General features: G+C 38.8%; 1 protein-coding gene across 2 annotated transcripts in view; it reads right to left on the bottom strand.

Moving 5' to 3' along the window:
* The window catches only part of map3k7 (mitogen-activated protein kinase kinase kinase 7), a 31,058-nt gene extending 17,429 nt beyond the window's left edge, over nt 1-13,629 (bottom strand). The window contains exons 1-11 of one of the 2 annotated variants that reach the window (XM_069196351.1): nt 13,334-13,629; nt 12,894-12,982; nt 8,902-9,012; nt 8,448-8,513; nt 8,070-8,115; nt 5,800-5,938; nt 4,877-5,005; nt 2,694-2,818; nt 1,434-1,564; nt 405-486; nt 93-223 (exon numbers count right to left, since the gene is read on the bottom strand). In XM_069196351.1, coding sequence (XP_069052452.1) covers nt 93-223; nt 405-486; nt 1,434-1,564; nt 2,694-2,818; nt 4,877-5,005; nt 5,800-5,938; nt 8,070-8,115; nt 8,448-8,513; nt 8,902-9,012; nt 12,894-12,982; nt 13,334-13,394 — 1,110 coding nt within the window. In that variant the 5' untranslated portion in view covers nt 13,395-13,629. The remainder of the gene's footprint in view (nt 1-92; nt 224-404; nt 487-1,433; nt 1,565-2,693; nt 2,819-4,876; nt 5,006-5,799; nt 5,939-8,069; nt 8,116-8,447; nt 8,514-8,901; nt 9,013-12,893; nt 12,983-13,333) is intronic. The other variant, XM_069196353.1, reaches the window with a different exon arrangement.
* Between the last annotated feature and the right edge of the window lie 416 nt (nt 13,630-14,045).

The raw sequence follows: 14,045 nt of genomic DNA, 5'->3' as shown, positions 1-14,045 counted from the left end.
CATCTGACAAAGGTGAAATACTAAGAAATTAAACAAAGGGTGCAGCAAAGAGACGATCTCCAGTGAACATAGAACAAGAACATTTTTATTACCTTATGTTTGAATGGTGGCACATATTTTGACTCATTTCTCTTTATCGTGTCATTAACCTGGGAGTCAACAGGTTCCATATTAGCATCACTTTTGTTACTGGTGTTTGTAGAGGTGTAGTCCAGAACAGATCCTAATGAAAACAAAAACATTAAAGCTAATTTTTGGGGGAATGTGACAAATGTACATTCCCATAAAACATAAACCAGTAGCCTCTTTCTCCACTCACCTGAAGACTTTATTACTGTGTGTAATACGGCAACATACCTTTAAAAGCCAAGACCTTTGTGTTGTAGCTTAGAATACTAACGTACCTGTACTGGTGGCAGAGTTGCTTTGCCCTTCATCGGAATATTGGCAAGGATAGTGGAGGGGTTCATCAGAGCCTGGGAAGTACTTGAACAGGACAAAAAGCCTTAATAAATATATGCAAAGATGTCATTATCATTGCAACATTAAAAGAAAATCTGTTTTCTATAAAAAGTGGGAATTATATAAAATGGCACTACAATGTTACCTTTTAAGGCTGACAAGTCACAGATGATCTTATCATTAGAAAAGAAAGGTGAGGACATTCTGAAATAGGTTAAATGTGCTGTACAGGTCCCAGAAATAAGCCAAGCAAGGCTTAATGGTCACATTTAATTAAAGAATAACATCTGGAGAACATAAATGCATAACGAAGTATTTTATATTCTAACTGTATCGGCAGAAATCACAGGTGATTCAAAACTACAAAAGCATCAAATAAACAGTTCAGACCATACGGTCCTGAAAATTAGACTCCTCTTATTTTTTACAGTATTTACGTCATGAATATTCTGAGCAAGTCTTTTGTCTTGCCAATAATAGAGATAAACATGCCATTAAAAAGAAAAATACTAAATTAAAAAGCACATAGAAATGATTATTACTTAAATTATTCTAATTCTAGAAACACAAAATATGATAACACTACTTGAATGTGAATTTATGTAGCCAGCATAAAACTCTATTAGAGAAGACACATTGTTACACGAATTTGTAACATTCATGACCCTTCTTCCAAATGACATAACAGTTACAAAGCTTTTCATAATCAGCCAAATCCTAATGGGAATTCTAACCATAATACTATAACATACTTTGACAAATGTAACATTGCAAATTTCATTATAGTGTCATATGCAGGTGACAATAAGCTGTCACATTTAAATAAAGTAGCATCAGAAAAACTGTTTCTTTTTGTGGGAAAAAATACAAAGAATCAGGAGATTTTCCACATTCCAAACCGACTTTTTAAACTGATTTTTGTTTAATTTGCTTCATTAAAGAAGAAAATAATAAATCTGTAGGGAAATTACCCGCATGAGATGAGTCATAATCTTCACAATTTCCTCCATGGAAGGGCGCTGTGAGGGGTCTTTGGACCAGCAGCGCGTCATTAAACTCTCTATAGGTTTGGGGAGGTTTTTAATCAAAGGTGGCCGTGTACCTGAAAGACAGGTTAAATACCTGACAATGTAACTGATATATCTAACGAACAGATAAATACAAAAAACACACCATGAATTTATTATATTAGCACGCGTCAACTATTTGTCAGTCATTTTCTTTCTAGATACAAGTCATCAGAACTTTTATCTTCATATCTCTTTATATGCTGCCTATTTCCACATGTTTCACTATTTTCATTTAAGTGTGACTCCTGGGTAGTTTACACTATGTGCGTGTTACTCTGTAGAAAGGGAACGACATACTGTCATATGAGGGGGGCTTACACTTAGAAGCCCGTAGCTGTGGCTAAGAAGATTGAAGGCAAACAACAGACATCATTAAAAAGCTTTGGGTCTATATTTTCCCACAAGCTCTGAACCATGTGGTTTTCACTTTGGCTGTATAATATCAATTTACATTTGGGGGAACTGGTTCCCTGAAGCGTACTGGGCTGAATTTAAAAAACTCAATTCCATGCACTGTATTAACAAAATGAGAACACTGGTACCCAAAATGATACTTAAAACGTAATATTCAGCAAAAGAGATAAAGAAACCACAGGCTAGAAGAGTCAAATCTCATGCTCATCACCCAGATTAACTTCTCCTTTAATTATTCATATAAAATGTCTTCTACACTATTCACTACACAGCTAATATTGAAGTACCTCTTCCTGCTGTACAGGCAATTACATAAAAGGTCACAAACCAGATGAGGCTGATTAGCCCATTTAGCCTGTGTAGGGCCCACATGTCTACAGAAAGAAAGTGCTGTTCCATTGTCTCTAACCAGCTCCTACTACACCTGCCCACTGGACAAGTAATTCATCTAGCCTTCCTTTAGCTTTTGCAGCTGGGGTTCCTCCTCTTCTGTTTGGGGGAAAAAAAGGCAGTGGCCAAAGGGTAAAAAAATCTATTTGATACTTTCATGGCGTAGACAGAAAATTAATTTTGAACTGTTCCGGCAAAAGTGAAGTTTCAATTTGATTGCAAGTCAAGTGGGTCACTCATATTTTCTTCAAGTCAGCTGCCAAAACCCATCACGCTCCTAGGGTCTCACTAGGGAGCAATCTTCCAAATGCAGGCCAAAGAATGATGGAGTCCTGAATATTACTTATTAACACTCACCATTGTGCACGGCCCACATGATGCGAAATGCAGGTCCTCCGATTTCATCAAAAGGTTTCCTGCGCGTTATTACCTCCCAGAGAATAATCCCCCAGCTAAAAACATCACACTTTTCACTGTAATTGCTGCCTGTAACACAGAAGTTTGAAAAGTTATAATCTCTGCTCCTTATCCGCTGTAAGCTCATTAAAAACTACTTTAATATCAGAGGGCGATCGAAGGGATTCTCACTCGTATGTTTAGCGGAAAATTTGCTTTGTGCATCAGAGCAGCTTTAGATTGTCAGCGACTTTGTTGCAAATCTGTACTGTTAAAAAACAGTAGCAATTTTCAAAAGGACATCTTGGGAGATTGTTAATTACACCAGAGCTCAAGGATTGTTAATTATTCTGTTGATTACACCAGAGCCTTTCCATCCCTTGCTTGGATATTTTAAATATGTTATACACATGCCTTTTGATAGGGGAGATGTTTCTGGCAGATAAGAATAAGCTCAGAGGAGTTCAATCTAAGGGCAAAAATGAGAGCTTTAATTGCATAGGAGACCATTATTCCCTTCGCAAACAACACTCTAAACATGCTTGTCAGATATTTACAAACCTAACCCCGAGACATGAAACTAAAGACTCTGCTTGAGAAGGTATGTGTAAAAAGCTGAGTAACAGCACGGGCCATTTTAAAAATTTCACACTGATCTTTTATATAACCCATCTTCAGAATATGCTAGTACAGGGCATTATTAAAATATCTAATTCCCAAAATAAAGAAAAAGGAAGCATAACCAAATGTTATCAAGTCTCGATAACCCTAACAATATTTTAATCTCTTTCAAAGCATGAAATAAGACGAAGATTTATCTCTCTGTCAGTTCATTTCCAGTGACTGCTTTATTCTTATAGGGTGGCATGAAACTGGGGCCTACTAGGGCAGGAACAGGAAACAAGGTATGGTTGAGCACATATGCAAAGGGCTGACAATTTGCAAAGGGCAATTAAGAGGATTGCATGCCTGTGAGCTGTGGGAGAAAACTCGGAATGAAAACATGCAAGCTCCACACAGATTGCTCTTAATTAAACACAGGACCTAATGGCAGAGCTGATCAGCGTGCCTGGTAAATGTAAAATACTGGAATGTAAATCATTATAGAAAGCTTTTAGTATTTACACTTGATGAAATGAAAAAAACTTAAGAGAGCTAAACCACACCATAATTTGTAAGACAGTACAGTTTCGGTTATCTGACAGCAATTAACATGCTATATACATACATGCTATGTACTGTATGTGTGTGCATGCATACAATATTTTGCTCAATCCCATATTGCTTTGTCTCACAGTGCACCAAATACTGCCATTGATGTAGCTTCGCTTGTTTGTTTGTGCTCGTATATATAATTTTATTATTTGAGAAACATGACAAGTGCGAAGAGAAAGAAAGTAGTTCTTTCAATGGAACAAAAGCTTGAAGTGTTAAAAAGACTAAAGGGTGAGTCCATGCAAAAAACTGCATCTGAATTCGGTGTGGGACGAGTTACAGACAGTGACTGGAAGAGGAAAAGAAATTAGATTGAAAAGTGGTGCTCTGATCGGGCCTCAACTGAAGGACTGAGGGACAGAAAAACTATGAAGAAATGCGAATATGAAAAAGTCAGTGAAGCTTTGTTCTTGTGGTTCACACAGCAAAGGAATAAGGGCGTGCCTATCACAGGTCAGATACTTCAAGACAAAGCTCTGATTTACAGTAGATTAATAAACCAGATTTCATACTTATACCGCACTTCCATTAATTTTGGATTTGTCTACATAGTTTCTGCATTACCCTCCATTTTCAATTACCCGACATACTATCGGTCCCATTAAGGTCGGATAATGGGGACTCTACTGTATTAATAAATGTTCCTTATTTGAATAAAGATTCAGGCTTGCAAAAATTGGGGTTTTACAACTAGCAATAATACCCTAAAATGCATCTTTTAAGAAAAGTCCACACCAAGTCCGAAGGAAAAGGTTTTTTTTAAAAAAACAAACAAAAAGCGCTCTACTCTATCCAGACTTTTTATTTCCTGTATCTAAGGAGTGATTACTGCAAACCTTCTCAGTTTCATGAATGAAACAAATCAGAATTAAACTTCTCTTTACAGATCAGCACTAAAGCACTGTGAATGTTACAGCCACCTGTCATACTTGCCTTCAAAAACCTCAGGGGCCATCCAAGCCGCACTTCCTTTATTGTTGGTCATGTGTGTCTGAATGTCACAGGCCGTACCAAAGTCACAGATCTTCAACACCGTTCCGCCAGCTACCAGCAACAAACTAACAGAAACAAAAAGAGAAAAATCTTTGTGAAAAACAGATCATTTATCAATTCTCAGAGCTCCCGGGCGTGGAATCTGTGAAGCCTAAAAACTGCCGATTATTTTAATGCTAATGTCAAGAGATGGGCTGAGACAGCTTCCAGCTTTGACCGTTTCTGGTCACCTTAACCCCAGAACAGAGAATTAAATTATAGTCATTTCTGGCACATCCCTAAAAGTCAGATATCAGTCACTCTTTGATTACAGTGAAAACCGAGGAATTCTGCAAGGTACAGACACTCTGATTTTAATATAATCTTTTCAAATTCTCTTTTTAGACTTTACTATATTTTTTCTCATTGTTAACTTTCATCTGATTGATATCACACGGTGTTGTAAGGCCATCCTTTTCATCTCCACAGAAAAAAAATGCTTCAGTGAAGGGTTTACAGCAAAATACTTTCCCATTCGTCAGCGTTAATGAGCAACAGAAAGATAAGATAAATTCACTGCTGTAGCATCTTTTCTACACACTGTAGGCAAACATAAGTGATCAAAAGCAATGCTTTTCATTTCAAGCTTGTAATGCGATTTTCTAGATATAAATTTGTAGATCATCAGTTTTCCGTGATGTTGACTCAAGACTTAGAGTTAAATAGATTTTCAACTACTTCTCCTTCAAACTCTTTTAATTCCACACAAAAACACTTGAAAGTTTCTATATGACACAGGGCCTTCGTAGACATCTTTAGGCTTCAATGTTGTATGACTGTACCAAAAAACAAAGCTAGGAATAACTCGGAGAATGCATACTTTGGTGGTTTGAGGTCCCTGTGAATAAGAGCCTTTGGTTTCATGCCATGGAGATAGGACACTCCTTGGGAACACTGTAAACACCAGCTCATGGCATGGGAGGCTGTGTAATAGGGGAGGGGTTCTGCACCATGCAGCACTGTGAACAGAAAACACAGTCACTTGGACAGTCTTTCAAACAACAGCTACACAAAACAAGGCACAAAATCTGCCAACTGTGATCACAAACAAAATCAACACAAAGAAAGGGACGGGGTGTTAAAGAAAACGAACGAGAAGGACATCAGATTCCACTATTTACATGTCTATGACAGCTGATCAGGGCAAACAGGAAGAAACGTTGCAAAGTGCCATTGCTAAGAGTTGATGATTACATTGACATTTACCGTGTCCTCGAAAAGTGCAGGGATAGCAAAGCCAAAACTCTAACGCACACATACTCGTGAGAATAATATTCATGACAGGTACAGTACTACATAATATACATGCTGAACGAAAGAAGAAAGAAAACACATGTTTTAGCCATGGAGCCTTCTTCAGGTGTGAGAAAGACGGGTCAGTAAGCAAAGGTAATGTAGCAGGAGAACAAAGGCTGGGAGAGAGGAGGAGTGAGAGGCGGGAGAGTCACACCTCTCTGCACCCATTCTGACTTCACACCTCTTGATTGGCCTCTCTTTCTGTCCCCTGCTCCTGCCTCTTGCTCCTCCTCTCTCCCAGCCTTTGTTCTCCTGCTACATTACCTTTACTTACCGACCTGTCTTTCTCACACCTGAAGAAGGCTCCATGGCTAAAACATTGTGTTTTCTTTCTTCTTTTGTTCAGCATGGAATAAACTTATTACTTGTTCCTTTGCAGCCTATGCCTGCCTCCCAGCTTGGAGGCAATTCTACAGATACACTTGATCATATTACAACAAAAACATACTTTGAGTTCAATCCAGAGATTTCAAGTGACCATAAGTATTGGGGCACATTTATTAAGCGCTTTTCAGAGTGTAACATTCAGCATCTGGTTTAACAGTAGTTTGGAGCAATAATTGGATAAAGTCTGCAAAATATATAATCATTGCAAATGCTTTACCAAGTGATATCTAAGTGGCACTGTGAGCTTGTGCCTATTCTTGGGGTGTCCAGACATCAACCCTTTCATCAGGTTATGAAATCTGGAAATAGACTTGGCAAGTCTAAGATTTTCCATTTTTTTTCATCCCGATGAACTCCTTGATTGCAATGGCTGTCTGTTTTAAGTCACTGTCAATCTTCATGGTATGTGCTTCATGATAATAATGTAAATAATCTTGGAGATAAGCAGACAAAATGTTTCTGGAGCCCACACAATTCATTCTGCTATCACACATAATAAAGACAAGTGAACCAGCTCCAGAGGGGTCTGTGATATTAGCTCTACTGTGCTTCAGAGTTTAGGTGGTTTGCAGATCCATTATTCTCAAAATATTTAACCTTTCTATTATGCTGGTTAAGGTTTAACTTGTTCCCATCTATCCATACAATTCTTATTTTCATCTTTGCAAACTCTCCCGGTTCATAACTGTACTTTTTACTGCAAGAAAAATCGAATCTAGCTTTTCTGTTCTTGCTGCCTTGCTTGCAATGTGGCCTTTGAAACTTTGCCGTTTCAGTCTCCTGATAGTGGTGCATTTTTATACCTTTGCATCTAAACTCTGTAGGTTGGTGGAGATTTTACTGACAGCTCTGATAATACGCATCAGCGGATATGTATTTTTTGACATGGCAAATCCATATAAAAACTTCTTGTCTACCTGGTCTTGGCTGTTTGGTAACTTGACCTATGATTACTTTCTTCCTCATATAAATTTGGCGTTCTCAATTTCTGTTCTAAGGTTCTGATTAAGTTTTGTTCTTTCCCTTCAGCTTAAAACCTGCCTGCTTCATAAAACAAACCTCTGGTTTTCATTTTGAAATTTGACTACAGACTCCCAACACTGAAGTTAAAACACAGTAGGTTGGTATGATGTTTATATGAAATGCCTAAATATATAACAAACACGTGACGGACAAGAGACACCTGCCAGCCAATTGCCCCAGTACATTTTGTCCTGCAAAATGTTTTAACAGTAATTGAATTAACTGACCCTATTTTAGTTCATTATGAAAATCGCAGTTAAGGCTTTAGTGTCCCAATACTTTTGGAAGGCACTGTATATACACATATATGCAATAAATACATAATGCTTCTATGTACTCTATGTAGTTAAAAATTACATGAAACAAAACCTGGTAGAAACTCACCATTGTATAAGGATCCTCCTTCAGCATATTCCATTACTAGACAAACCTAAAAAATTATTAAAGGTTTCATAAACACAATAGATTCTTCAAACCTATACAACACAGCTGTTTACAGTATTTCAAAGGAACGACGCTACAAACTTTTCTACAATCCTTCTGATGGATATTGTCCGCACTTAACCCTTGCATTGATCATACTAAAATTATCCTCCAGAGAGATGGCAAAATGCTATGCACATTCTAGGATTTCCAAAAACATCAAATACAATTCAAACATTTTTTTCCTCCTTTAAGAGTACATGCCTGCAGAAGTCCAAGACCTGCAATTAATCAGTTGTGTTACGGAAAGGAATGACAGAATGAAAAAGACCTACTCACAGGAGAACTACATGATCCATACAGCTTCACAATATTGGGATGATTTACACGCGATAGTTGCCGCAGCTGTTTAGAAAAAAAAAAACAGAAAATAAAGTCCCATATACTACCTCCATAAAATGTTGTACAAAACTGGAGAACTACAGACAATGAAATGGCTTTCTGTAATATTCTACATATTTATAAAGGTAAGTCTTTATAATTAAGTTAAAAAGATATTTCTAAGCATTTTAAAAGCTTTTAGTAGCACACATCAAAATCTTATTTTTTTATCAGTACGAATGTACATGATAGGCATGATAGCTATGTTACTGCCATCAACTGTGTTCTGAATATACTGTACATTTAACACTGTGTCTGTGTGTGCCCTGTGATGGACAGGCATCCCATCCAGGAGGTATCTTGCCTTGAAGTAAAAAGACACTATCCTACTATGAAGTATAAAAAACAACACCTCAACTATGAACGCCTTTCTTTCAGATTCACTTTCTATGGTTTTTATCGCCACATCTTTGCCTCGCCATTTAGCCTTGCAGACAACACCGAAAGCTCCTCTTCCAACAACCTGCAAAACAGCAAATCAGCAACTTGTTAAACAGTAGCAATATTAAGACAAACATCATAATTAGCATGACTGAAAGGCAATTTGCCTGTGACTGCGGGTTTTTGCATACTGTTCTGTTTCTAAAATGTCATTCCTTTATCCTCTTTTAGTTGAGCAACTGGAAAAAGATATCCATTGATGAAACAGAAGCTCTTACAGTTATAAGGCTTCTAAGACACCCCCTTCTCATAACTGCAGCAAAATGTACCAGGGGCATGAACACTGATGTTAGCTGCAAAAAAGGGCTGTAGTGAAAAGTAGAATCACATTGCTTTACAAAGGAATAGTTTTTTTTAGCTTCCTTTCCAAAGAAAAAAGCCATCCTGGTTTACAGAAGAACATTTTTTTCAAACTATGAATCAGCAGCGATTTCTTTCACATATGGCGTTGATTGCCTAAACCATTTTTTTAAATAAACTGTCTGAAATTTGATCAAAATGGGGGGAGGAAGTCATCCTGGTTAATGCAAGAGCACTGTTTTTTTAAGATCTGAATCACACTGTACACAGGACGACGGTTTTGCCAAATTGAGAAAATGGATTTAAAGCTTTTCAGTGGGAAAAATGTTTTATGCTGAAAACGCACTACAAGGTAAGCTCAGAAAAAGTGGGTGAGATGGACATCGTGTTTTACAAAGGGAAACAATTTCAAAACGTGATTCTGATTGTCCTTGGAATGCCAGCCTAAAGGAGGTAACAAAGAGATATGAAGAAGTACCATTTACACAACTTGTGTTTCGCAAACCTGAAGCAGTCAATCACTTAACTAGTGCTGAAGATGATAACCGAAAAATAATTTTGTCACCATCTTGGCTGACAAAAGAGCATACTATCTCACAACTGAAATGTCGATGTTACCTTCCATATGTAATCAGCTACACATGTTGTAATTCAATCAGGAACAGTAAGAAATTTGGAATGGAAAAAAGAAAAGCTTGCAATCACTATAGGCTTCCAGGTAGTTTAATACCATGAAGGTTACTCTTTTTAACTTATTATAAAGCACACTAAGCAGATGCTGTACAGTCTGAAGTCCAAAACTCAGCACTTCTGTCCCTAACACAAGGCTGGCGAGGAATGCTGAATACCACAATCCAATTTCTAAAGACTGAAGTTTAAAGCTGATATCATAGCTCAGGCAAACTATGATACTAATTCAGGTGGGTATTTCAATCCAAATACAACTAATTTAAGATTTAACACTCGAACAGAACATAGTTATTGGCTAAATTCAGCATCTGACCTGAGGTCTTCTGTCTCTTTTTGCATGTGCCCGTTACAGCTTTCTGCTGAATAAAGCAGTGCCCATTTCAGACGGTGAAAATGGATACCCAAAGCTAAAAAGTCCATCTTGTGGAAAAGAGATACTGTTCCTCTAAAATGAAACATCATCTGAAGGGAAGGCTAAGCGTGCACCCAAAAGACAATACTGCACATGTACTGTAACTGACAGAATTACAGACTTCCTAAACCAACATATCGCCCGTAGTTGATCTCTGCAGTAAGAACCTTAAGCCTCAAAAATGATATTGCTAATTGCTTAAAAATCAGCAAAACCTCAAACACATCAGTCCCTATATCCAAAGCACTTAGGTGCAGAAATCCCTATTGCGTCATAAGGGGATCTAAGTGCCCATGTGTTTGGAATACAACTCAGTCAACACCAGTCTAAAATGTGAAAGTCTGAATTTCTTTTGGTGGATAACAGGGATGCCAATTATATAAAAAAGCACTACAATAATGCATTTTAAAATACAGCAATATTAAAATGTGTTAAGATCGCCTTGCAAAGAAAATTGAGGGACCTGTAAGGAACAATTAAAAGTAATGAACATGAGAAATAATTCTCTAACTTTTCACTTAAGCATACTCTTAAAATGAGAAAACTAACCCATTTCAAGACATCAGACAAGAAAAAGGTAACTTTATTCTAGATACAGGTTTGGGCAAGGACAACTACATTACTTTTGGAAACGTTTCTGATGACGTCTGAAAGTCCAGCAGAGTATATGTGAAATGGTATAGTTAGTCACTTGCACCTTGCTGGTGTCCCCACGGTTAGTCCAACTCAGTCTGAAAACCACCTGCCAGGCCCTAACAAAAGCTGAATTTTACACATGAGCAGATGCTGACACATTGCATGTCTCCACCAACCTCTTCCACAGGTGCCGGACTAGGTTAAAGCCAGCAATATAAAAGAACAGCACACGAGCTTGCTCCCAAAACGCGGCTGGGAGGACTGAGCGACTGTTGCGACGTGGGTTTTGATCATAACTGTACCAAAACATTAGGTTATTAGTGGTGCTGATGCCAAGCCTTAAAATGCCAGTACAATGGATAACCGATAGCAAAAATAAAGACTCCTAAATTAAAATCCCACCTCGTCTACAGCATGACTCCACCACCATCAAACATTTCTCCTGTGCGAAGAAGAGAAATTCATCATAGAACAGAATAGTCAGTGCAGCCCAGTGAGTTCATTCCTATTGCAGAGGTACCGGCACTGGCAACCCTGGGACTTCTGGTGGCCATAATTGGGTTCATGAATCGTCCGTGATGCTCTATTGCAAGATCACCTGTAGCTGCTGCTGCTATCCAGGAGTGACCCCTCAGGTGGGTGGACTGTTTTTTTTTTCCAAAAAAGCGTGTGTCCTATCGGTTTCTGGCCCTGCTGCTGTCCCGTAGGTACACACCTGTCAGCACAATTCCCATAGCATGTCTCCCTTCTCTTTCAGTGAGCAGCTGCAGCATTGCAGTGTGACTGAGTCAAACGAACCAGCGAGGCCTGTACACAATCACAAATTCGCAGGCGTACATTTCTTGGCATGTCCCACATTCTCACATGTCACTCTCGGGGAATGACAAGAAGTGCAGAACAGGCACACCAGAATTAACATTTTCTACAGTCACATCTCACCATTTGTAAAGTCATTATGAAGCTGCTGTCTTGGTTAACGGAGCACGGCTTAGTAAGGAGTGAGGGCACTCATTTCTAAAGTGTTTGAAGTATGATTTTGGAAAATTATCTGGCTGCATAATGCATAATAATCGAAGCAAATTTTGGCCCAGAGCGAAACCTTTTCTAAGTTCCTTGTTTTGCGAATGCATTGAGCAGGAGCAACTGAGTTTATTATTTTGTAAGCTGTTCTTTTGAGCAATGCGGGCATTCCGAAAACAGACTGTGGGTTTTAGTCTACTTAACAAATACGGTTACAATTCACCACTCTGTGGAATGCACTGTGGTTAAAATGCTAATGTTTCCACTCGATATCTATTAATAAATAGTGTGTAAGTTGTTTCCCTTTCAACCACAGTAAACTACGTTGTCAGTACTCAATACATATTTAATGAAGGCCTTGTTGTAAACCACTGTTGTAGAATTCACTCGCATAAAGGGGATTTTCTCTTCTTCACACAAGATGTGCAACACAAAATACAATGCTAAAAAGTGAAAACAGGTCTTGCAGCTCTTAAATCAATCGCGATAACCGAAATATGCGGAGGAGAGCAGAGGAAAAATAACTTATATGCATTTATTCTGTGGTACACAGCAGATGTAACATTCAGCCGATTATTTCCACACAAAAAAAACGTCGTAGCCTTTTCACAATCCCAAAAATATTAATTTAATAAATCGCGGAGCTGCAGTTTTGCGGGGAGTAAATTTAACTTCTTAGCCAAAACAAGCCTAGACGAATCAATCAGCCCCCCTAGAAAAGATTGCATCTAACCGTGGGAAGTGCAGACTTCAAATGATGTTTCAATAAGTGATTATACATTCCCTTGAATTCAGTCCTCTCTAAGTGGCCTAGATAAAAGACTTGCCCTTATTTAAAACCTTACCTCTTCGACTTCTATATCATTATAATCAATTTCTTCGAAAGGGTATCCTGGTGGAGTTTCAATCATTTCTGCGGACGGTGCAGACATCGCTATTCGTCAAAGTTGAGGGGTTATCAAAAACATCCGGAAATGCGAAAAAGTTCACATAAGATTCATCGTAATAACGAGCAACAACAGAAACAACTGATCTGGTAGACCAATTATTACTTTGCAAACGTAAACAACAGTCTGGAAAAAAAAAGTCTGAAGACGTTGCTAATATAGCCTACTGACAGCAAGATGCTGTTAACCTAAAAAAAAAACAACAACACGTGGATAAATACCTCACGTTAAAAAAAAGTATGCATTTACAGCTACTAAAATCACTGTTACTGAACGATTAGTTATTAAGCGCCTAGGCCGCTGTCGGCCTGGCTACAGCCTAGGGATGAACTGACTACCCCTTGCCGCAGACTGAGCTTCCCACATCGGCGCTGTGCCTTGAGCGGAGGTGCGTGTCATTTACTCTGGCGAACTGCGGCTACAACCCGCGCGTACGAGCAGACCCGTTCCCAAAAAGGAAGAAGTATCTCGGACCCATTTGATCCGGCGATATAAGTTTAAAGCCGAGTTTCCATTGACTACAGTATTTTTTTTTTTCCGCAGTTGCTGCGGCAGCTCCAGGAAGTGGGTGTTGCTCGGAAAGGCGCCCCTCCGGCTCCGCTGCGTTCGTGCTCCCGCCCGTAGAGGCGCTACTGACAGCGACAGCCGGCCCGCCGAGGCGGCGCTTGAGCTGTGAAGGAGGGGGGGGCGGACAGGGGTATCTGCAATTGCCCGAAAAAATACCCCGTTACAGACCACATTATGATCTTAGTTACAGATGTAGTTTTTACGATTGCATTGGGTTCGTCTGAAACGCGTATACGTTTTAACACCGGGGTTAACATTTTGAAATTACATGGTTTTTTTTTGGGGTGCAAAATAATTAACGGGCCCCGTTAGTTTCCTGCATTGGTTAAGAAATGTTCATATTAAATGCATATTTAAAAATCCATACAGTAGATGGACACATTCAAATGCATGGAAGTCTGATAAGCACAGGGGTGGAAGGTGGTGAGTCTCACACAGTGTCACAGCCCCGGGGCTTGAAGGCAGACTAGGGAGCCTGATGTG

Source organism: Lepisosteus oculatus, chromosome 2 (genome assembly GCF_040954835.1).
Source record: "Lepisosteus oculatus isolate fLepOcu1 chromosome 2, fLepOcu1.hap2, whole genome shotgun sequence".
In the NCBI taxonomy this organism is placed as follows: domain Eukaryota; kingdom Metazoa; phylum Chordata; class Actinopteri; order Semionotiformes; family Lepisosteidae; genus Lepisosteus; species Lepisosteus oculatus.
The sequence above is the reverse complement of the archived record's forward strand: the minus strand, read 5'-3'. Positions and strand labels throughout refer to the sequence as shown.